Here is a 26,732-nt window from a genome sequence, read left to right as displayed (position 1 = left end):
TGACTCTCATCAACCGGTGAAATACCACCACTTTGCTTATTGGAGGGTTGAAGTGGTGGAACCCATGTTTAGTCTCTAGAGCTAGGTTCCGGTCAACCCTTCCCTATCTCTTCCATCATGCAGTATGATTGATGACTTTTGAGGTTATGATGAACGTCGTGGCGAGATCCAATATTCCTTACATTTCAAGGATACAGCTCTAAAACGGTGTTCGCAGGCTAGTTAGTACACCGGACCGAACCTATTGGTAACTCTCAAGGAGGCTTCCGGATCAGCTAGTGTATAATCTGGCTACCTCTACTCTGCCAGATAGTGACTGGAGGGAGTCCGAGTAGTGTGTATGCGGGGAGCATTGTCGAGGCCACGTTATGTCAAGGATCTTGGTATATTCTTACCACGTGTATGCCATATCCAAAAATTTCATTACTTCATACAGCATGTCCCATCCAATTTTTCTTACTATTGAATACACCATGAATTGTCAAACTAATAGAGCAAGCTTATCTGCGAAAAGATCTAAACCTCCAAAACACTTACTAATTCATTTCACAAATATACGTGGCCTCAATTCTAATCTCAACGATGTCCATTTCCACTTGCAGTCTGCCAAATCCCATGTACTTTTTCTGACAGAATCTCAGTTATCGGTTGATTCAACTACTGCTCATCTCAGATGCCCAAATTATTCGCTGTATGATTCCTTTTGCCTCAAAGGTGGTACTTGTGCATATGTCCGTTCTGATATTCCCTGTCAGAGACTTGGCAATTTGGAATCTCCTCTCTTTGATCTTCTCTGGCTTAAAATCTCTCTACCTCATTGCGTCAAATTCATCTGTTGTCTCTACCGTTCTCCCAACTCCACTAATCACTTGGAGCTCTTTGACTTTCTCCAGTCCAACTTTCCTAACAGTGAGGTAATTTTCCTTGGTGATTTTCATGTTCACAACTCCAGCTGGCTTCCGTTTTCTAGTCACACCGACCGAGCAGGTCGAGATGCTGAGGTTTTTGCAATTACTAATGACCTAGCACAAATTGTTCATTTACCTACAAGAATACGGGACAATCCTAATCATACAGCCAATATGCTTGATCTTTTTCTCACAAACAACCCTTCTAGGTACACAGTCGAAGTGAGAGGTCCTTTAGGCACTTCAGATCACAACTTGGTGATTGTCTCTTCTCCAATGGAACCTTTATCTCTCATGGCTATTTCCAACCTCGTGTTGTTTGGCATTACAAGAATGCAAAATGGGATGACCTGCGAGACTTCTTTTCTTCTTTTCCTTGGTCAGATTACTGTTTCAAAACTTCTGATGTCAACGTTTGCTCAGATCGTGTCAGTGAAATTATTCTTGCAGGAATGGAATCCTTTATCCCACACTCCACTTTAAAATCTCGTCCTTTATCTAAACCTTGGTTTTCCAATAAATGTGCTAAGGCTGTTCAAGAGAAGAATGTTGCATATCGTAATTGGCTTGTTTCTAATTCTTCAGTTTCATTTTCTGCCTACACCAAAGCTCGCAACAATTGTAAAGCAGTTATTAATCAGTCCAAACTAGAGTTTGAACAGGCTAAGAGTAGAAAACTTGCTTCTTGCCCTAATGGTAGCCAAGCATTCTGGTCTCTTGCCAAAGCTATTGGTCACAACTTTTGCCCGTCTCTGCTCCCACCTCTGTCCAAACCAGATGGTTCTGTTGTTACTTCAGCCAAGGATAAAGCTGACCTGCTAGCATCCCATTTTTCTTCCAGCTCATGTATTAATGATCTTGGTAAAACACCTCCCACCATTCCCAACACGCTCCATTCAATGCCTCCTGTGGTCTTCCGTCAAAAGGATATCAGAAGGATTTTGATGAATCTTGATGCTAAGAAAGCTCCAGGTCCTGATGGTATTTCTCCACTTGTTCTCAAAATCTGTGCTCCTGAACTTACTCCTATTCTTTGCCGCCTTTTTTCACTTTCTTATTCCAAAGTTGTTTTTCCTTCTGCTTAGAAATTTGCTCATATCCAGCCAGTTCCTAAAAAGGGTGACAAATCCCTCCCATCGAATTATCGTCCCATTGCAATTACCTCTACTCTTTCTTAAGTAATGGAGAAATCAATTAACCGCAGGCGCCTTCGTAGCCTGGTGGGAAGGAGCAGCAGTGCGTAGCACACGCTTCTTGATTAGACCGGGGTTCGAGCCCGTCACCACCAAATACGGAGGATGCGGAAAGGTCTAAGTGATGACCACCGCATATTCACGGAGCAATATGGCCTTAGTTGCTAATGCTCCTAAAAAAAAAACCAAATAACAATAACAATTAACCGCCAACTCTTAAACTACCTAGAAACTTTCCGTCTGATCAACGAACGCCAGTATGGATTCCGTCAGTGTCGATCCACTGGTGATATTCTGGCTTATGTTACCCATTTATGGACTAATTCAATGGAAAGGTTCGGTGAAACGCAAGTAGTTGCTCTTGACATCTCAAAGGCTTTTGATCGTGTTTGGCATAAAGGTCTTCTAAACAAGCTTCCATCTTATGGTTTGCCAACTGTTTTTTGTAATTGGTTATCCAGTTTTCTCTCTGATCGTTTACTAGTGTGATGGTAGATGACTCTGTCTTCTAACTTCTCCACTAATGTCGGTGTTCCCCAAGGCTCAGTTCTTTCCCCCACTCTTTTCCTCTTGTATATTAATGATCTTCTTCCATTGACTGGAAATCCTATCCATAGTTTTGCCGATGATAGCACGTTGCATTCAACTTTCCATTTTGAGAAACCTTGTCCTGCTCAATCAGCTTCAACTTCTCGAAAATCTGCTACCAATTCCTTAAATGCCGATCTTCAGGTAATTCTCCAGTGGGGCAAAGACAATTTAGTTGATTTCAACCCTTCTAAAACTCAGTCTTGTCTTATATCTCGCAAAAAGGATTCTTCTGCTCCTATGCTTATCTTTAGTGACACTCCGATTTCTAGGCAAAATGATATCTCTCTTTTGGGGATTACCCTGACTTCTAATCTCTCTTGGCACAAGCACATTACAAATATTGCTTCCTCTGAATCTAAAAGACTTGGTTTTCTCTTTCGATCCCGGCGTTACTTTTCTTCCAAACAGCTGCTCACTCTGTATCAATCGCAAATCTGCCCTGCCATGGAATATTGTTCCCACATCTGGAGTGGTGCCCCCAAAGCCTCTCTCAGGCTTCTTGATTCCATTCAGAAGAGGGCAGTTAGGTTGATTAATGATTCATCTCTAACAGAGTATCTCCACTCGCTTACTCATAGACGTACTGTTTCTGCTGCATGCCTCTTCTACAGATACTTCCATGGGCACTGTTCTTCTGAATTGGCTTCTATAATTCCCGCTCTCTCTTTCAAAACAGTCCGAACACGTGTCGCCACCAGTCAACATCCATTTGCTGTCCAACTTCAAACCCACAGAACCAACTTTTCATCTTCCTCATTTATTCATTCAACTGCCGTTTTCTGGAACAACCGTCCTTCATACATATTTCCTGAAAATTACAATCTACAGAAGTTCAAGTCCAATGTCAACAAATATCTTCTTTCGTCTTCTCAACCTCCAACCCAGGCACGGTACTAAGCACTATAGGTTCTAATACCTCTCGTGTTTGGGGTTCACATAAAAAAAAAAAAAAATCAGTTGATTCCACTGTACAGAATTTAAAAACTGTCTGAGACCTCTGTAGTCACCTTTATGAAAGCAAAATCCCTTCCCTTTAGCCTTGATGGTGGTTACATCTTAAAGTAATTCCTATATCAGTACATTGTGATCACTTTCACCCAGTGGTTCTTTTATCTGCAAATTCTTAATGCATGAATAATCACTGCTGATAATCAAATCAAGAGTATTACTCCCTCTAGTTGCCTCCCGAACATGCTTTTTACATCCTCGGGATGTTTTCTACATCCCGAGGATGTAGAAAACAATCATCCAATAAATCCGCAAAAGCCTTGCTAGTGTGTGTGACCAACCCACAAATTCCAGTCAATATCTGGGAAATTAAAATCCCCCATTATAAGACTCTGAGTTACTGGCCCACTCTATTTCCCTGTACAGTTTCATATTATACTCATCAGAGTCGTTAGGCCTATAACACACTCCTACTCTCAATTTTGATCTCCCGATGCTTATGTCACACCAAACTGACTCGACATTGCATTGTCCATCAACATCAATTGGATGCACTTGCTTGCGTGAATTTAGAAATTTACGCAAGTCAAACTGAACGATTTAGTAAGGGACTTTAATCTTCCAAAGTATGCTGCTGAAATTCTGGGATTCAGACTTCAAGCGAAGAACTTACTTGCTCTAGGTACATCATTTTCCTGGTACAGAAATCATGAAAGGGAGTTTATACAATATTTTTTGCAAGAAGGTCCTCTTGTATATTGGAGTGATATCGCTGGTTTAATAAGTGCCTTAGGAGCTCCATCATATGTTCCTAGTGAATGGAGACTATTTAAAGACTCTTCTAAGACTAGTTTAAAAGGTGTTCTTGTATAATGGAGATAAGTACACATCTGTGCCAGTTGCTCATTCAGAAACTTAAAAGAAACTTATGACAATCTAAAGTTGCTTCTGGAGACAATTAAATATCAAGATCACGAATGGCAACTATGTGGAGACTTAAAGTGTTATGTATGTTGTTGGGGCAACAGGGTGGGTACACTAAAATGCCATGGTTTATTTGTGAATGGGATAGCAGAGCTAAAGTGCTGCATTGGACAAAGAAGCAATGGCCTCGGAGGCACAATCTTACACCGGGGTCAAAAAATATTGTGCACGAAAGTTTGGTGAAGCCAGATAAAATACTTTTACCTCCACTGCGTATCAAGTTAGGCATAATGAAGCAATTTGTTAAAGCATTGAATAAGGATGGCAACTGCTTTAAGTACCTTTGCAGTAAATTTCCCAGTTTATCTGACACAAACTTAAGGAGGGTATCTTCATTGGTCTCAAATTAGAAAATTGATTTTAGATGATCAGTTTGAAACTGCTATGACTGACTTTGAAAGAGAAGCCTGGATTTCTTTTAAAAGTGTAATGGAAAACTTTCTAAGAAATCATAAATTATGAGAAAATTGTTCAAAATATCTCAAAGCTTTGCAATTTAGGTTGCAATATGAGCATCAAAATTCACTTTTTGTATGCCCATCTTGATTTTTTCCCCGAAAATCTTGCACAGATGAGCGAAGAGCAAGGGGAGAGATTCCATCGGGACATAAAGGAAATGGAGCAGAGGTACTAGGGAAGGTGGAATACAAGCATGATGGCCGACTACTGCTGGTGTTTAAAAAGAGAGAAACCTGGCACTGTACATAAAAGAAAAATGATTAAACATTCTTTTCAAACAAAGAGATGAAGGTCTGATTAATGAAAGTTTCAGAATTTTGATTAATACTTGTTAGTATTTACATATTTTTTGATATATGAAAATATAATCCTATCAATTTGTCATTACTAAATACAATAAAGTTATATACTTTCGTAAAAAACAATACTTTTTTATTTCTTAAATTGATGTATCTGGATGTGATAGAAAGAAATCTAAGTCATATTTGAAATTGCATCAATATATTTTGGCAGTAAGACCTATTGAAATTCAAAACCCAGTGAACAAACTTTAAGTTTGTAAACTAGTGTTATTTATAAATAAATAAAAAAAATCACTGATTCTGTGTCAATTTTGTTTCAGACTTGGAGTTCCACACTTTTAACAGTATCGCATGACCGTATGTTTCTTGATACTGTCGCTACAGACATCCTTCACTTTCACTCTTTTACAATTGACAGCTATCGTGGGAACTATAGTAATTTTATAAGAACTCTGAATGAAAAATTAAAACATCAGGAAAGAGAATATGAAGCACAGCTGCAGTATAGAGCACATGTACAGGTAAATAAATATATACAGATAAATCTTTGGTCAGCAGTGTACTTTTTTCTTTTCCATAATATATTATGAAGTTAACTTACTTTGTTTTTAGTCTTATTAGTATTATATAGACAATAAGTAATAAATGTAAAATATTACTTGACAGTTTGAAATGTATGTGCAAAAAAAAAAAAAAAAAATCCGGAACATATTCTAGGTTCTGACATAAGAAGAAAAATCTATTACACTCTCTGTATTACAGAACAGTGTGATAGATGGTTAAGTGACTTGAGGGTAACTGCACAGTTAGACATGAAGTTCTCTGAGCATTGCAGACAGGCAGTTAGGAAAGCTCTTTGGGTACTGTCAATGATATACAGGAATTTTTCCAGGAGGGACAGGAATGCAATTATCCCATTGTATAAGGAAGCTTCATTTTAGGAAGAATGTGGATTTGTTGGAAGAAGTGTATAGAAGAGCAACGAGAGAAGACCACCATGAACAAATAGACATTGCTTATGGTCATCAAATGTTATTCTAATTTTAATTTCACATTTTTGAGTCCTTTTCTTTTCTGCTTTATTGCTGACTTATAAGCTTTCTGATTTTCTGGTAAGATGCTAGCGAGCACTTCTAATGACACTACACAATTTTTTATTATTTCACCGCTAGTGTAAAGCAATGAATTCGTTGCAATTATATTTGATAAAATAAATGAAACTTCATTTGCTAACACTTTACTACTATTAGCTTAGACCGGGGTTCGAGCCCATGACCACCTAATACGGAGGAGGCGGAAAGGTCAGGGAATGACCACCGCATATTCCCGGAGCAATATGGCCTTAGTTGCTAATGCTCCTAAATAACAAAGTACTATTAGCTTGACCTAAATTTAAAATATTTTTGTCTTTCAAGTTTCTTTTTTTCTTCTTGAAGTTTAGCTTTTCTAATATTACTAAATATGGGAAAAGCTTCGGGAAACTTCCTATGGCATGTTTGGTAATGTCTTTCACAATAACAGCCAGCCAAACACCTGACATAATAAGCAAATTACACCAGTTCAACTACTGTTATCTATTACCAAATAATTATATTCCCAAAAGGACTGAATGCATACTTTTTAATTTTTTGTTTCTTTGCATTTGAAATGTGTATCCATTTTAACATGTGTATCCATTTTAACATGTGTATCCATTTTGCATTTGAAATGTGTATCCATTTAACTTATCCATTTTGAAAGTGTTTAGTAACTTTAGTTAAATCTGTTAAAAGAAAATACATTTAAGTTTGCACAATAAATCAAAGGATTTCTTATTATAACACTTTCATCACCTTTAAAGTCAGCACTATGGTACCTATTGCCGCAACGGGGGGCGCATTATAGCCTTAGTAGCTGATGAGCCAATAAAACCAAAAAAACCAAGCCGCAACTGGGTAACTGAGTGAACCTGGCAGAAACTTGTTCTAGCCTGTTAAAACCAAAAACTGAGAATCTCATGAGGCAGTATCCTTGGTCTGTAGCAAAACTACAGCAACAATGATCGTACTCTCAACAAAGCATTTTGTAAAAATTTTCTTACTAAATAAATGTCAAATTAACAATAATTAATAAGAAAAAAATTTTTCTTCCATTTTTGAAATTAAAACGTCACAAAATATATAATTTTCCTCCAATCACTAACAAAGGATTTTCTAGAAATTTGATACATTCGATCATGTATCAAAGACTGCATTTCTATACTTGTCCCATACCTGTGGTAGATAAGCAAATTTAAGAATAAAACTACCCCCTTTTTTGATCTCACTCAGTTTTATTCTTAAATTTGCTTATCTTCCACAGGCATGGGACAAGTATAGAAATGCAGTCTTTGATACATGATCGGATGTAGTCCCCTGATGAAGTACCTGATCATGTATCAATTTTTACTTTTAGCTAACATCAGATTTGAATTTTATATTTGCTCTACCTCTTTTTTGGACTTATAACCAAAATTATCTACCCGTATCTGATTCTGGCTATCACTCCTTATTTTTACTTAATCATTTGTTGCTTTACAGTTACCTTCTCTTTGATTGGCCTTTCAATTCAGCCTATAATTTTGCTTAATTCACTATAACAAATAGGATTTTCACATTCTTTCTCTTTTTTACGCCTACAATACTTCCTTTTTCTGCTATCCTTCTCCTATTAGTTATGGCATTTTGTATAATTTACACATCCATCTTCACTTTTTTTTATATATATATATTTAACAGACCTATTAATTCCACTTTGCATATACAGCAGACTCTCGATTTACCGGGATCGGATTAACCGGGGCAACTTCAAGACTCCAAATTAAAAAAAAAAAAAAATTCAACCAGAAATCTTATATAAAATTCAAGTAATAAATATAAAGGTATAAACAGATGTTTTGCAAATCGTAAATAAACGACAAGAAGCGGCATTATAAGTCATCATTGGGAGACAGTACTAGTAGTAAATCTACCAAGAAAGGAAAGCGATCGAGTCGGATCAGAAAATTAAAATAATAATGATGTATGAAAATGGCCAAATATTAACAAGTATCACGTGGAATTCAGATTTGTCAGTGGCAACGGTGAACACAATAAAGACAGAATACAAGAAGTGGTAATGAAGTCAACTATAATAACCAAGATCTACGAAATATATATCAGTTTTTACGGTACAGTAACATCCATTTTTTTCTTCCTTTTATGTTTTCTTTTCTTATGTGCCACTTTGGCCACTTCACCGCTGTCCCCACATAAAGTTTTTAATTGAACTAATTAAAAATATACAACTATTTTTCTTCATTCTTTTGAGGATATTATGTGGTTTTCGTAATTTTGGCATATCAGGGATATAGTAGCAATATTTAGTCATTTGTGAGTTAAGTAAAACTCGACTTACGTGATAAGTCCTGTAACGTATCTCTTACGTATTTTTGGGTTATCCAGGAATTTTTTTTTTTACCATCTATATCGGAAAATCGAGAGTCTACGAGAGTATAAACTTTTGTATCCTTGGCTGCTTCTTTGCACACTTAGGTACATTTGTCATATTATCTTTATTTTTTATTTTTATCTCTCCATTGCCACTTTTTAACCCAATATACTTATGTATGAAATAAGTATATTGTCTGGGAATTTTTTTTTTTTTACCATCTATCCCGGAAAATCGACAGTCTACTGTATAAACTTTTGTATCCTTGGCTGCTTATTTGCACACTTAGGTGCATTTGTCATATTATCTTTATTTTTATTTTTTATTTTTCTCTCTCCATTGCCACTTTTTAACCCAATATACTTATTTCATATGTATGTATGTATGTATATATATTATTCTTTTGTAATATGATAATTCATGTTGTATTTTATTTTTAATATGCTTTTATAGTAGTTTTACTTAATTTATTTCTATCTCTAGCTTTTACTGTTGTCCCAGTAGCTGTTTTAGCAATGCATGGGTACGAACAGAGTACATATTGTTATTTCTTTTTGTATTATCATTCTATTGTGGTTTATTCCGTCTTTGTTCATTTTCTTAATTACAGGTATTTTCTACACATAGGTATTATAGTTAAGACATTACAGGTCTTTAAGCTAGCCTAATCTCGGTTATCTTATTTTCCCATGGCCTATACATTCAGGATTTTTCAACTCGTTACGCATTGCTAAAATTATATCAATTATTGATGAAAAACTGTAGCAATACTATTTTAAAACAATATTATATAATATTAAACATATTTATACATTTTTGTATTACATCACATGGACGTAAATCCCCTACTTCATCGGGGGCTTTGAGCGGATTGACGGTCCATTCGATGTAATGCATTTCTTACTTACCCGTTTCTGTTTGCATCTATCACAGCTTTGCTATTTTTTCAAATAACTAAATTCTAAGTTTCTATTTAAAATTTTTTGGTCCCAGGTTTATCTTAATTGTTATTAGTTAAATCAGTACTATTTATTATAAATTTATTATGAACCAAATTAATTCCCCATAATTTCTACAGCAACTGTGATAGAATACACAAAGCCCTACGGGTAAGTTTATTTAATATATTGCAATAACATTACTTACTTGATGTGTTTCAATGTAGGTCGTAGAGTCGAAAAAGGGAAGTTTCCCGCCCTTAACTTGTTTTAAAGATGGCTATTTTTATTGCGCAGTCGCGTTGACGTTTCAATGTGTTACTTCCATTAGGTTTCACTTCCAATAGGTTGTGTGCCGATGGTGTATTGGCCGAAGTCCCCGATCTTCAGGCCAATGTCTTTTATGGTGGTTTTGTAGTTGAATTTACTTAGCTGTGTATTTACATAATTTTTACATTTATTTTATTGTATGCCTTACCTCGGACAGTGCCGGTACCGCTTTTCCAAGGCGTAACAGCACTTAATTGTCCGGAGGCAAAGCTATATACATATTTACAGCCTCTTACAATGGGTGTGGGTGGGGGTGAATTTTGGCAATAGGTCGTAGTGCAGTCAGGCGACGAGCCTCGCCTGAGTGCAATAAACCTAATAAATAAGGGGCTACTCTTCTGAGCAAATACTATTATATTTTTAGCTGGCTTTTGATAAATGCATGTGGGTCTACATTGGGATGGTGTTTTCTACTATTTGCGTATATGGCAGTTTTTATGTGATATCTACTGTATTGTTTGGGAATTTTGTTTCTATCCAGCGTTATAATGAGTTTTTTAATAGCTATAATTACGTTATTTATATTGTTGCATATTTGTAATAGTCTGTTTGTCTGATTTCTTATGGTATTACCATGTACATGCTTTGCTATGTTACTTTCCCAGTGTGTGAGTTTTATTGTTTCGAAATTAAAGTGGTCTCTTTTATCATAGTGATTTGTATATATTTTGTCTGGGTGGATGGCAATTTCACTGTCTAAGTAGGCAGCTTTTTGGTTGTTATCCGGATTTGTACATTCTATCTTAAGGTCTGCTGGGTAATTTGTCTTTGCTACATTGATAAAGCTGTCATGGTTAAACACAATTACGTCATCTATATATCTATAGAATTTTATATCGTCCGTAATGTTACTTTCATAATAGTGCAGATAGAGGTTAGCCAAGGCGCAAGAACTGCTGGATCCCATAGCTATACCCCTACATTGTATATACGCTTTGCCTCCCATTAAAATGTAGTTCCCTTTTACACTGATTTTAGTAAGGTCATTCCAGTATTGTTTTTTGCATTGTAGTATGCTGTGATATTTTTGGTAATATATTTGTAGTACTTCCATTAGGTTGTCGTGCGCTATGCTTGTAAAGAGGTTTTTGAAGTCGTACGTGTTTATACTTTTAATATTATTGTTTTGTTTTTTAATAACATCCAAATATTCTTTGTTGTTGATAATTCTGGTGTTTTTAATTTCTTTGGTGATGTTTTTTAATTTGTCTTCCATGATCTTACTGGTATACTTGATATAGCTGTTTTTGCCTGAGGTAATGAATCTTTTTCCCGTAGGAATCTTGTGATATTTTGGAATCCAATATATGTAGGGGTATTGTATCTTGTCTATTTTAATTTTAAGCTTTTTATGCATACCCAATACTTTTTTGCTGATGATGTTTGGATTGGAGTCTATGTACTTGTATGTTTCATTGTCATTCAATTCCTCTTTGATGGCTTCTATGTAGAATCTTTTGCAAATGATACTGAAATTATTGTTTGCTTTGTCGGTTCTAGTGATAACAAATTTGTTTTGTATTTCTTTTATTTTATTGTAGATATTTTTTAATTTTAATTGATTGTTATTTATATGATGTTTTTTTAAGTTTTCCTTGAAACGGTCTAGTATGTTTTCAGTATTGGCGTTTATCCAACTTTGGAATGATTCTATGGGTTCATTGTTTTTGTATGCGATTTTGAATGCAAATTGTAACAGATCTGTGTATATTGATTTTTTAATATTTTCCAATCTAATTGGGGTGTTGGGTCTGAATTTTGTACCCTTTTTCATTGTTTCTCTTAGTGTTTTGTCTTCGATGATATTGAGGTCTCCTGTTACTATATGATTGTAATGTGTATTGACGAATTTTTTATATCTATTTTCCTGGCAGTGACAAGGTTGTTCTCCTTCATTCATATTATTAATGGTGTTTTTGTAATTGCAGATGGTTAGTCCTATTGGCTTGGTGTATCTGTATCTAATATTTATTTGTGTGTTTTTGATGGGTAGGTAACATTTGTTATTATTTATGATATTACTTATATTAACTGTGTCGTATAAACGGTTTTGGTATTTAATTATGCAGTACTCTTTTTTATTGCGTTCGTTGAAATTTATGCCTATTCTGAATTTAAATATATCTTCAAGTATATTGTTGAGGTGTATATTCTGTGTCTTTTGCCTTTGGTATATTTTGTTAAGTGCTTTAAGTTTGCTTATTTTAATAGAGAAAAGTATGTTGTGTATATTTTTGACGTTTATGGGGTTTGTGTCCCATTCTGTTAATAGTTTTTCGAAATCATTTATATTTATTGGTATTTTGCTGTTGTTTTTGTTGTATTCCTGTAATTTTCCGTTTTTAATCCCGTTATATTGCCAGTTTTTACTGATCTGGAATATGTTGTAAGTACATGTTTCTGGGCTGGTGAATGCGAAGTTCCTTCCATTGAATCGATTGTTTAATCCATAGGGATAGAGGGATTTATATAAAAGAATGAACATATCTTCCATGATTCCTCTTTGTGTGTTGTTATCGATGATGGTTAGAATGGCAATGGATACTTTGGCGAAGTCATGCTTTTTGAAGTGTCTGTATTCGATTTCGTTATTGTATTTGTCTGTCCTGTTTTGAGCGTCTATTGCAGCGTTTTCATCAAATCTGTTTATTTGTGATCTGTGAAGGTTCATACGAAGGTGGAGCTCTGTACTTGTTTGTCTGATGTATTGTATCCCACATATCCCGCATGTAATTAGGTAGATTACATTTTTGGTGTGACAGAATGTTGGTGCTTCTTCAGAATTTAGATGGTGTCTGTGCATGTAGGGACAGGTTTTACAGAGTTTGCTGTTGCATTTTTTGAAATTGAGTTGCTTCATGTGTAGCCCGATATTTTCATTGTTTATACGTTTTTGGTTATTTGCTTCTTTACTCCCATGTGGTGTGACGGCATTGTATGCTAAGTGACCATTGCTATGAAGAGACGGGTCCCGCGTGGTCATATTCGGTCCCGGGGTGCCATTTATGCTGTGATACCCATACAGCATGTTATTCTTATTTGTATTAGCTTCCATGTTGTTATTTATTGTGCATTTTGTGATTAATGCATTTTGTTATTAATTTAAGGCCCTTTATGTATGTCCCGTAATACCCCTGGGTAGGAATTTTTTATATAAAATGGTTCTTTTCGTATTTTATTTTTAATATGCTATTATAATCGTTTATTTAATTTCTTTCTTTCTAGCTTTTTCTGTTGTCCCAGTAGCTGTTTTAGCAATGATTGGGTACAAACAGAGTACTTAATATTATTCTTTTGTAATATGATAATTCATGTTGTATTTTATTTTTAATATGCTTTTATAGTAGTTTTACTTAATTTATATATATATATTGAATAATGTTATGGAGAAATAATACCCTCTAACTATATACCATCTTCCACATATTTCCTCATCTGTTCTCATCATTACCCTTTGTCCCCAATACAATTACTTTATCAGTATTCTTCTCTCCAGTCAATTCCCATATTAGCATTAGCATTACCATTTCAGCATTAGTAGAGGCATTTGATGCAAGAAAGCAAGCTTATGCAGCATCAGCCAAAAAAAAAAAAAAAAAAAAACCCACTTCCACTTCACCCCTCTGTTCGTTCAAAATACCTGTCCAGCTGAGCCTTAAACTTATTTAGGCTATCAACCTCCACCACAAGGGATGGAAGTCTGTTCCACCAACCAACCACCCGCTGGCTAAAGGCAAATTTCCTCACGTCTATCCTACATCTGTCTTTCCTCAATTTGAATTTATGCCCTCTCAGGTGATTTTTCTGAGCTAGAGGAAGAATCCCATCAGCATTGAGCATGCTTAAACCATTCAAGGCTTTATGCACCTCTATCAGATCACCTCGCTGGTGCCTAGTCTCCAGACACTGTAATTTGCAAAACTTAAGCCTTTCTTCGTAAGAGCACTCCTTTGTTCCATTCACTAATCTTGTTGCCCTTCTCTGTACTCATTCCAGCAGCTCTACATCCTTCTTGAAATGAGGCCTCCAGACCTGTATACAGTACTCTAGGAATATCCTTCAGTATGCCCATAAACTTTTTCCAATTTATGCTATAAAATGCTTTCCTAAATTCACAAAATTAACACAGATCTCCTTATTTCAAATTCATCTCTATATCTTTCTATCAAAATTCCTGTTATACCTCTCCTCCCCTTTCCAGACCCATATTGAGCCTCTTCTGAATTGTTTCCTTAATTCTTAAGTATTTAACCCCAGGGGCTCACATCTGGTGAGTATGTGCTTGGCACACCCAGGGTTCTGAGCTGGATATCGTCATTCTTATCTTTCTTGGTGATTCCCTTCTACTTTCTACTTCTGACTCTTGTTTTCTCTTTCTCTGTTTCTCTGGGTAACTTGGAAATTTTTTTTTTGGCTGGTGCAGCATAAGCCTCTGGCTTCCTTGCACTTATGGCTAATAATAATAATAATAAATGTTTGATACCTTCACTACATGAACTATTGTACTATTGTGATTTCAGGAATTCATTGACAAATTCAGGTACAATGCAAAAAGGGCTTCTCTTGTTCAAAGCAAAATTAAAATGCTAGAAAAGCTGTGAGTATTTTTTTTTTTTTTTTTTTCTGAAAGAATAAAGTTGAACCTTTTTAAAATTTAACTAAAGCTGGTTATTTGTTTATGAATTTAAAAATAATTTAACTTTAGTTTTAAATGAAATCATCAATTAATCGTGGATTTTTTTTTTTTTTTTGTACTGAACATAATATTTCCTTTACCTGTTTCTAGTGGGGGTACCATGCTAAACCTGAATTGATCATAACTCAAAATTTTCTTCTCTTCATTCTTGTTGTGAGAAAGTGTGATCATGAAATTTTCCATGTTGATAATGAAAAACCACGATTACTACTGGTCGGGGAAGAGAAGGGGGGTGCCACCGAAATCTGAAAAGCTGCTTAAGGGTGCTGCAAATATAAAAAAGTTGGGAAACACTGATCTAGACTCAAAACATTTTAAGCTCAAAAATTCATATTTTGCTAAATGATTCATTAATAAACTGGCAAAACAAAAATATTAATTTTCTTAAAAGCCAGATGTGCTGGCCTTTGTTTTTTTCTCATTTCATTATAAGAAAAAAAAAAAAAAAAAAAGTTTAAATTTGTTGGCCGGTGTTCTCTGAGCAAACAGCACTGTAAAACTTAAACATTCATGTAAATAAAAATTTATTTAGCTCATCAACTATGCATTTGGGAGTCAATAACAGTATCAAAGCTTTCCTTTGGTGTTGTCATCATTGATACAACAGGTTTAGCACATTCCTTCTAGTGTTTAATGGATTCATAACATTTTGTTAATGGTATTCACCCACTTTGCCAATGCTGTTTAAATGTATTCAGTGTCCTTTGATAATTTATATTCATCCCATGAAACTTGCTTTCTGTTATTGACTTCAAATCGGTGTCCACTCACTTTAGTCTAGGCATGGAAGAATGATGCACTGAAGGTATAAAAAAGATGGGCAGCTACAAAAATTACTAACTGAAAGGAATAGCAAATTCTTCTGTAACTCAGTACTCAACTCTGAAATCCATATTGTTTTCTAATTGAAAAGCTGAAATTAAATTAAAATTCAAAATTTAAAAAAAAAAACCCAAGAACCTCAATAGGCAGCTTTCATGAATTGTTTTCAGGTTTGAAAGTCTGCATGAGAAGTATATGGCTGTCAACTTTTGACTTTCAAAATGTTAGACATTAGGTAACAGTGCTTGTAAGCATGAGGAAAGCATATTTTCAGAAAAAGCAGGAAGTTTTTTAAAATCTAAACTTAAAACAGAATTTCATGGCAACTACATATATATTTGATATTAAAATACATCCACAGGATTGTTTACAAGTACAGTATGCTTTCAAATATTAGTTCACCTAGGCTTTTTGTGTCTGGATTGTCTCTTCGACAACTGATTATGGCTGCTTTTAAAAGAAGATACTGTTGCAGACTTTGCTCTCTTCAGAAATTGCGAGTCAAGGTTTGGTTCATCTTGGTTTTAGCTCTTTTATTAATTTCATCAGTACTGCTGAACTAATGTGCAATGTGCAGATCTTTCTGGGACTCTTCAATTTTAATTTTCATTTCATTTCAATATTTCAAGTTCATCAAAACCATATGGATTTCACAGCTGAGACATCAGTTATACAGGAATTTTTTATTTTAGCTTGGCTTGTACAATTACTTTGAACAGTTCCTATTTATCATTTGTGCTTCTTAGTATCACTTGAATCCTTGATAAAAATGAGGTCAAGAATAATGTTCTCTCATGTGGAATCTCCAAAATGCTGATATAAGTAGCAACACCCAGATGTTTTATCCATATCACCTTAGCATGCTTCAGCATGAATTATTGGTGACGATCTCCATCACAAAACAACTGATAGCTGCTTTCAACATGACACCGGTTACAACAACAGTAAGGGAAGATAGTGTGCTCCAGTTCATTATAAAATGTCTATGCCAATATCAGTGATCCTCTTCTGACCATTTACAAGGTACTGTTAATCAAGCTTTTCTTTCCACCTTTGTGGAAAGTCCATAACATAAGACCATTGCCAAAAGTTAATAATTCCACAACGGTAGAGTACTTCAGACCCATGAATTCCTCCAGTCTCTTAAAAGTTGTATATGTATATCGATGGTGGCTCCTAGGCTTCCACCTATCTCCACCTGTGTACTCCGTAATTGATGTAAAACTTCTACAAGGGGCCTGAAAAGTGTGAAATGCAAGAATGTTAGTAATGTGTAATATGTTGTACTTGTTAGCCAGGCCTCTTCGCCACCAGGGAGCAGTCACAATATGGGCAAATGCTCCCTGGTGCCCGACCCTGTCATGAGGAGCTGAGCCTGAATCTACTATTCTGTCTGTGTTACTACACACTATATCGCACCCACCAACGCACCACCCACGTACCAGCCTTCCCCCTCCCAAGTGGCCCAACCTGGAAGCCAGCAAAAAAAATAAAATAAATAAAAAAAAGAAAAGAAATAGATAAATAATAATAATAAAATAAATAATAAAATAAAAAAATATATATAATAATAATAATAAAAATCATCCTGCACTCAGGAAAGAGGTATAACAATAATAAAAAAAACCTTGATCTGAGTGCCTGCCAAAAAAAAAAAAAAACATAGTAAGACTTACTAAGCAGACATGACCAGCATAGACATCTGTCTATGCTTTGTAAAGACAGACTGTGCAAATTCCTGCAAGGCATTAAACTTTTCTCTGCTTTGAAGGTAGAGATGCTCATTGCCCAAACCTAATTCATGAATTAGCTGTTTTAGTTGCATCCTTTATTGTTCATAAATTAAAGTCGTATAATACAAGACCAAGATTCTTCACACGAACAGAGGCACTAACCCAAAATAGCATAATTTTAAATTAAAGTAACCATGACCAGTTAAAACATAAGTTTTCATCTCTGGATAAATCCATACATTAATCTTTTTATCCAAGGCAAACGATACCCTTGGTATGAAGAGCCTGGTAACCACTCCAGTATCACTTCCTTCCCATCTTCTCTGCCAGATTTCTATCAACTGATTCAAAAGTTTCTTTTTAGTTTTACCATGTTCAATTGTAACATCACTTTTTAATCCCATAAAATAGTAGTAGTAGTAGTGGCACATGATGCAAGAAAGCAAGTGTAGGAGCTTATGCAGCATCAGCCAAAAAAAAAAAAAAAAAAAAAAATCACACCATTCCCTCCAAATGCCTGTCCAGTTCCTCCTTAAATTTATTTAACCTATCAACTTCTACAACGACAGATGGAAGTTTGTTCCAGCAATTAACCACCCGCTGGCTAAAGGCAAATTTCCGCACATCTATTCTACATCTGTCCTTTCTTAATTTGAACTTATGTCCCCGTAGGTTGGTAATCTGAACAAGTGGAAGGATCCCATCAGAATTCAGCGTGCTCAACCCATTCAAGGCCTTATAGACCTCAATCAGATCACCGCGCAGGTGCCTAGTCTCCAGCCACTGCAATTTGCAGAACTTAAGCCTCTCTTGGTAAGAGAATCCCTTCATTCCCCTCACCAATCGTGTTGCTCTTCTCTGTACACGCTCAAGCAACTCTACATCCTTCCTAAAATGAGGCCTCCAGACCTGTACGCAGTACTCAAGGCGTGGCCTGACCATTGCCTTATACAGAGGGACAATCACCTCCTTTTCCCTGCTAGCAAAATTCCTATATATCATTGACAAAACCCCATGACCCGCCCTAGCAGCCTGTCTGCACTGCTCAGAAAACTTCATATCTGACTGCACAATTACTCCCAGGTCTTTTTCATTTTTTACCACCTTAAGTGTAGTACCACACAGTTGGTACGTTTCTCTGGGGTTACTTCTACCCATATGCAGTACTTTGCATTTGTCAAGGTTGAACTTCAGTTGCCACTTCTTAGCCCATCTGCCCAAATTATCTAGATCCTGTTGCAGTAGCACACTGCCATTACTGTCATTAACAACCCTGCCAACCTTTGTGTCATCTGCAAACTTCGACATTAAGCCTGATATACCTTCATCAATATCATTGATAAATACACAAAACAACAGTGGACCCAACACCGAACCCTGTGGGACTCCACTAATAACATTAGTCCACGAAGAGCAGCACCCATTGATTACCACCCTCTGTCTTCTCCCACTTAACCATCCTTTTATCCATTGTAGCAACTTACCCTTAATACCATTCTGCTCCAATTTGTACAGTAGTCTTCCATGCGCAACAGTGTCAAAAGCTTTCCTGAAATCCAAGTATATGATATCAAAATTATTTTTTGCATCCAGTTCCTTTGTGACCACATCATAATAACCAATCAAATTTGTCAGACAAGACTTTCCCTTAACAAACCCATGCTGTGTTTGAATTATTGCTGCAGTCTTGTCTAGATGATCCTGCAATGCATCTTTAACCAGCGACTCCATTATTTTACCCGGAACAGAAGTTAAACTAACTGGTCTGTAATTACTCGTGTCACCCTTCGATCCACCTTTGTGAATTGGGGACACATTTGCACATCTCCAGTCCGTGGGAACCTCCCCTGAGTCCAAGGATGCTCTCATAATTATGGCTAAGGGTTTGCTTAGTTGCTTTGCCGCCTCCTTTAAAATAACTGGATAGATCCCATCCACCCCAGGTGCCTTTCTTATGTTTAACTTCAACAATTTCTCCTCCACTTTGCTCTCAGTTATTACAAAATCATTAAGCACACTGCTACAATTTGATAACCTTCTTCCATTTTCAAATTGTAATAATTCCTCACGTGTGAATGTAGATGCAAAATACTCATTCAGTTTGTTTGCTATCTGAGCAGGATCATCAACAGTCGAACCATCGATGTCAAGTGGACCAATCATATTCATCCCCTTCCTTTTAGAGTTTATATAAGTAAAAAAATCCTTGCTGTTTTTCTTAGCATCTTTTGCCAAAGATTTCTCGTAATCCGCCTTCGCCTGCCGAACCTCCTTTGTGACCTGATTACAGACTAGCTTATATCTGCCACAGGCTTCTGCGTCACCTGATAATTTATATGCATCCCATGCATTTTTCTTCTCTGTCACGAGTCTCATTAGTTCATTTGATAACCATTTAGGCCTAAACCTTGAACGATATTTCTTAATCGGTATATAAAGTCTAGTAGCTTCCACGATTAATTCTTTGAATGCTTCCCACTTAGAATTTACTGTTTGTAACATCGTCAGTTGATCCCACTGTACAGAATTTAAAAACTGTCTGAGACCACTGTACTCCCCTTTACGGAAGCAAAAACCCTTTCCTTTACCCCTGACGGTAGTTACCTCTTTGAGTAAATCCCACTTCAGCACACTGTGATCACTGCCACCTAGTGGTTCCTTTATCTGCAAATTCTTAATACACGAATGATCACTGCTGATAACCAGATCAAGAGTGTTACTTTCTCTGGTTGCCTCTCGAACATGCTGCTGCAGAAAACAATCATCCAATAACTCCACAAAAGTCTGACTAGTGTGTGAGTGACCAACCCACAAGTTCCAGTCAATATCTGGGAAGTTAAAATCCCCCATTATAAGACATTCTGATTTACTAGCCCACTCTTTCTCTGTACAATTGTTCATTGTACTCATTCAAGTCATTAGGCCTATAACACACTCCTACTCTTATTTTTCCTTTCACAGTGCTTATCTCACACCAAACTGACTCAACAGAGCACTGTTCATCTATATTAACTGGGTGCACTTCCTTTGATTTTATGTTTTTCTTAATTAACAGCATAACACCCCCTCCCTTTCTGTCCTGTCTATCCTTTCTGTACACATTGTACTCCCCAAATTCCAGTTCTGCATTCCTTATACCTTTGTGACACCACGTCTCTGCTATCCCAACAATATCTGCCTTTTATGTCTTGACCAACACTTCAAATTCATCAAATTTATTTACTATACTTCTAGCATTGGTATACATGCAAGCATACATGCTCCTATGCCTATTCCTTGTTACCCTAACACATTCCATATACCCAACTATTCCATGATGACTGCCATCCATCCCTGAAACCCCCAACACCCCTCGCTCCAGGTCGCTTCTTATTCTAATAGAAGTTGTGCAAGAATCACTTTCACCTCTGCCTGTGGTTACTGTTAAACTATTAGTCTTTGTATCCCCCCAAACTAGCAGTTTTCCGACCCACCTAACACTGCCTCGATAGCATCAGCAAATATCTTGCACCCTTTCTATTTAAGTGTATCCCATCCCTGTAGAAGCAATCTCTCCTGTTAACAAGTACAGTCCAGGCTGAAAAAAATTCTACCCCTTGAGCCTTGCACAATCTTTTCAGGGCCGAATTGATCGACAAGGCTCTCATCATATACTCCCTCCTATCGTGTCTGGGCAGAATTGCAGACACTTTCAAATTCAACCCTATTTCACGGCTTTTTTTCAACAGTGACCTGTACTTGTTGAGTAATTCCGCCGGTCTCCTACTCTTAATATCATTAGTGCCAACGTGTACAACTATATCACCTTTTGTGCCCTTGAAAGATGATATCCGCTCTACAACGTCATCAACCTTTGCCCCTGGCAGACATACCCTGGTCCTGTTCCACCTATCCTTTTTACAAAATATATTCCCCGTCTCCCTGACAATAGAGTCACCAACAATAACTAGTTCCTTTGGGACCAGCGCATTCTGCTTTGGAGATTGCCGCTGTGTTGCCTGATGCCCAGGAGTGAGCTCTGGCGTTGAGTTGGGCAGCTGAGAGCCTGATGGGCCCCTCAATTTAGATCTTTCGAGGGCATCCACCCTGTCCTTCAAACTCTCATATAGGCCCATAACAACGCTGAGTTGTCGCCTGATTTCCTTACACTCCTTACATCGCACACACACAAAGACATCCCCCATGGCAATATCATGTTCCGTTCCAGAGAGTTCGGCAAACATTTCACAAGTTGCACATTTTTTTAGGCTGTGATGCGTTGGAGAATTGCCTCCCTCAGTTCTCCCCCGATTCACAGCACTCCTGCCACTTTGTGCCCGTTGCTTTGCTGCTCTAGTCTGGGGCATGGTAGTTTAAATTAATAAAATCAATAAATTAAATATCAATAGTATTTGAATAGAAACTATTAAATAGAAACAGTGAAGCGTATTACTATATAATTATGCGTTAGAGCTACCTAGCTACCTCAATTAAAAAATTTGAATTCCCTACCACTATATCCAAAAACAATGGCTACAAAAATGGAACGAAATAACGGTTTTACCTATCGTAAGTAAAATCCACAAAAACTCTTTATCTAAATTAAAAATAAAAAATAACCAGCGTAACTATAACTATATGACTACGTATTAAGTACAATATAAAATAACAATCATGTAAATAAAAGGCAAACACTTATCGTTTTTGCTTAGCCTGTAACTGTCAGCTGTAACTTTTAAAGAGATTCAGCGCCCTCTAAAGAAATCTAAAGAAATACCCTTCCTTAAATAATAACAAAAGGCTCTATAAGCCACATACAAATCAAGAGGCTGGAAGCCCAACAGAACTTGGATCGCATCACAAAACAACTGAGAGCTGCTTTCAATATGACACCAGTTACAACAACAGTAGGGAAACATGGTGTACTCCAGTTCATTATAAAATGTCTAGGCCAATCAATATCAATGATCCTCTTCTGACCATTTACAAGGTACTGTTAATCAAGCTTTTCTTTCCACCTTTGTGGAAAATCGATAACATAAGACCCTTGCCAAAAGTTAATTCCACAATGGTAGAGTACTCCAGACCTATGAATTCCTCCAGTCTCTTAAAAGTTGTAGAGAAACCTCTTCTCCCCATTTGCATCAAACAAGATTCTCCCAAGTATACGACCTTTTATTTAATATTACCATACAGATTGAACACTGCCAACCTCCTGGTTACCATCAACATATCCTTTCCTCCTTTGAAAGTAAAGCAGAACATGCAGTAACCTATAATGACAACATGGAGGGTACATTTGATTCTGTTCAGATTTTTTACATTTCTGTAGCTGCTTCAAAGCCACTACCAAATCAGAAAGGGAAGGGGGAACATTCTCTACTTCCTTTCTTTACTCCTGCAGGACTGAGTGGTCAAGCTTTCAGTGTGGTGGGGAGATGTTTATACTAGACAGATTTCACTGGCATTCCTAAACTTCTTTGTGGTTTTTTTTTTTTTTCACTCCTCCTCATCTCTCCACGTTAAAGACAGGCCTGATCTAATCTGTTATGCTCATGACATTAAGATCCTTATACCAGTTACTACAAATGATGACTCTGCACATGTCACACGATTAACATGAAGTTCCAAGAGATGGCAGTTTACCTTAATCAATTCAGTCTCAGGATAAACTCACAGAAATAGAATGTATCCTGTTCTCCCTCAAGCAGAGCCCCTACAAAATTCAACAAATCTTTTTGGATTTGCCAATCCCAATAATGTTTAAATATACAGATCTCTGACTTATCTTTGACCCCAAACTCTGCTTTCACCACCATAGGGGCGGCTCCGTAGCCAGGTGGGAAGGAGCAGCAGTGCATAGCACACGCTTCTTGATTAGACCGGGGTTTGTGCCTTCACCACCAAATACGGAGGATGTGGAAAGGTCAGGGAATGACCACCGCATATCCCCGGAGTAATATGGCCTTAGTTGCTAATGCTCCTAAAAACCAAATAACAACCCATAACAACAAATAACACCACCATAGGTGGATTGAGCACAATTGAGGAGCATTTGAAAATTCAAATGCTCCTCAATTGTGCTAACTGCCTCAGATGGAGTAATCACCAACAACTGAAGTATGTTAATGACCAGAAACCTTGGTAAAATACATTGATATAGTTGTTTATTCTCCACTCCTTTCCAAATATGAGTATCAGCTACCTCAATCACAATAAAACTGTTTGCTTCAAAATTCTGGCTCCTCAACAAATGCAAGCTCCCTCCCCAGCAGAGAAAAACTTCAATGGCCAGGCCATTCAACATCCAGTCATCCTGCTCAAATAGATGTTGTCTGGTGCAAAGTCACAACAATCAAGTTAATGGTAGAGAAAATTTCTGTACCATCTTTCCAAGACATGCTGCTGATGAGTCTTGCAAGCAGATATCAACTCATATCAACTTCCTCACTCTGACCCCTGATACAATAACTTATATCTCTCTGATAGATTCCTGCATCTCAGATGCCCTGACAACTTGAAACCCTTGATGCTTGTTTGTTTGCTCACGAGTTTTATGGCACATTATCATCTGTGGCCATAATGCACCAAGTCACCCCTTGATGCAGACCTAAACAATTTTGTGATTGATTGTGCCAATAGACAGGCAGTGCTCAGTATCATTGTTTTATAACCTCAATCAGTTTCATTAATTCACTATTTTGTATGCTACCTTTTATAGATTTCTCAGTAATGTCTTTCATACCTTTGTGTTTTCTTTATAAGATGTACTATTTAATATTATTTATATATTAACCTGCTTTCCACCTGACATGGTATACCCCTAGCTAGATGTGAGCAATTGCCATGAAGTTTTTTATAAATTTCTCTTTTGTTAACTCCTGGCCATGTGGCCATACTGCAATGTATAAAAAGTAACTGTTGTTTTTGTTTCAATAAAGATTTTCATTCTCAAATTGATTAAAAAATATACTGCTGCTGCTGCAAAACTACTCCACTCAAAGGTCTCTTTCTGTTATTACTATTATATTAGCCTTAAATGACTTAATCATTACATTAAATTCATCAGATTTATTGCATATGCTCCCAGCATTAGTACATGAGGACCGGTATGAAAGTAATGCCTCCTAATTTTTTGCTTTCAAATGTGGCACCATAGATCATTTTGCGTGTCACTGAGTGGTCACTAGACGTCTCTAGTTTCATCATACTGAGTGGTGCTGTGATCAGTCTTGTAAGTGCAGCACACAAATTGTTCAAAATGGTGACTGTTACAGATATCTGTATCAAGCAAAGACTGGTGATTGAATTTTTTAGCAAAGAAGTGACACCTATCAATCAGTACGAGTCTCAAAAATGTTTATGGTGACAACACCACAGATGTGAGTATTAGACATTCAGTAAAATGCTTCAAGAGTGGGAAAAGTGACATTGTTGACAGCCCTCCTGGAATCAGGTATTCCTGATCCACAACAAGAATGAACCCTAATGTGATGCAGCACCCCGGTTGAAAACAACTGGTCTAGATTTTGATTGTATGCCCTTCCCCATTTCCCTCATAAGTGTTTAGCAATACTTGGCAAACGTTTTCAGACTCCATTTGCCTTTATATTGTTATATAGTGGGAAAAGTGACATTGTTGACAAGCCCTCCACAACAAGAATGAACCCTAATGTGACGCAGCACCCTGGTTGAAAACAACTGGTCTAGATTTTGATTGTATGCCCTTCCCCATTTCCCTCATAAGTGTTTAGCAATACTTGGCAAACATTTTCAGACTCCATTTGCCTTTATATTGTTTTTCTATGCAATAAATATCCTGGTAAAATCTTTCACCATATTTATCACTCATGTCATTGTTATATCACACATACAAAAGGAATACCTTTTCAAGCAGTAGTCACAGAGGCCATGAATGCATATATACCATTAATAAAATATAGCACAAGGCACATGACAAAGATGATCACTAGTGAACTGGCCAGTTTAATAGTGCAGGAAAGATGGCATAGAAAGGGAACAGAATGGTGAAAAGTACTGAAGTGCACAACATCTGTAAGTTGATCTGTAATAGTATTACAAAAAATGTTAGGCTGGCAAAAACATTATAGAAAATCACTGGCTAAGTGAGTAAAGAACGGAGATGCAAGCATGTCTTAGCTTACCCTGCTGCTTGCTGATGTATTGAACAGATACTTGATAATAACATTTACAGATGAAAGACCCTTCACAGTGAGCAGAAGCTGTGTGAGTCATGCTAAGCAGCGTGAGCTATATTGCAATGCAGAAGATTATTTATTTGAAATTTTTTCAAGCCTAAAGGCAAGGCCTCCAGAGTTGATGGCATATGTCCAGTAATTTTGAGGGAGGCACCTGCTATTTAACCAAGGATGTGCAGCATAACAGATTATTCTGTGATGTCAGGTATTCCTGATCCATGTTTTCTTAAATTATTTAATTTTGTTCTATTTGTTTAAACAAGAGTTATAATACATTATAATGTGCCAAAAATTATACACTTCACATGAATTTTAAAGGGAGTTTACTCATTAAACTTTTAGAGCACTTTTAAAACTATTCAAATTGAAAATTATGAAAAATTAGTCTGTACTTTCAAATTTAATGTAAATGAAATAATTCTTTTTGTTGTGTAAGACAAATGTCAACATTTTGAGCATTTTAATATACAGTATTTAGTTAATTCATCCATTTTCGTCATTTTCAGACCTGTTTTAAAACCAATAGAAAAAGAAATCATTGTCACATTGAGGTTTCCTGATTCTGAAGCCTTATCTCCTCCTATTTTACAATTGGATGAGGTTTCTTTCTCCTATGTTCCAGATCGTAGTGTTCTTCTCAATGTAAACTTATCTGCCAACATGGAATCACGTATTTGCATTGTATGTAATTTATAATGTCATTTAGTATGTAATTTATAATGTCATTTAGTATATAATATTGATTTGTGATCAGAATATTTTCACGTTTTATGTAATGAATTTTTTTTTTTTTTTTTTTTCAGTGATTAATTTTCTTCATTCTTCTTTCAGAAGGCTACTGATTTGGATCCTGTTGTAGGATTTAGAGTTAATAACTGAGTGCTTCAGAATTTATAGAAGTTGTTTTTTTATTGTGTGGGGGAAGGAATAGTTAACCCACTTAGTAACAAATGAGTCACCAATGAGCCAAAACATTATGACCAACGAGTCGTTATGCAAATCGAAGCAACTACTGGTGAACTACGGCGCGGGTCGGGACACTGTATAAAAAACACATGATACTGAGCTCCATTAATCAGTGTTACTCTTGTTCTTCAGATGGGAAAGGCAGCGGACTTAAGCGAGTTTGACAAAGGCAAATTGTAATGGCTAGACGACTGGGTTAGAGCATATCCGAAACGGC

At 36.5% G+C, this 26,732-nt stretch overlaps 1 protein-coding gene across 2 annotated transcripts in view; it reads left to right on the top strand.

Annotated features, from left to right (window-relative positions):
* The window catches only part of LOC150085207 (ATP-binding cassette sub-family F member 3), a 197,423-nt gene that overhangs the window by 135,862 nt on the left and 34,829 nt on the right, over positions 1–26,732 (top strand). For both annotated transcript variants that reach the window (XM_090373096.1, XM_090373097.1), the window contains 3 exons: positions 5,706–5,906; positions 14,621–14,697; positions 26,056–26,230. In XM_090373096.1, the coding sequence (XP_090229222.1) occupies positions 5,706–5,906; positions 14,621–14,697; positions 26,056–26,230 (453 nt within the window). The remainder of the gene's footprint in view (positions 1–5,705; positions 5,907–14,620; positions 14,698–26,055; positions 26,231–26,732) is intronic.

The sequence above is a fragment of the Mastigoproctus giganteus genome, chromosome 5, assembly GCF_048544385.1.
Source record: "Mastigoproctus giganteus isolate SK-2022 chromosome 5, ASM4854438v1, whole genome shotgun sequence".
NCBI lineage: Eukaryota > Metazoa > Arthropoda > Arachnida > Uropygi > Thelyphonidae > Mastigoproctus > Mastigoproctus giganteus.
This window is presented reverse-complemented; position numbering and strand designations above follow the sequence as displayed.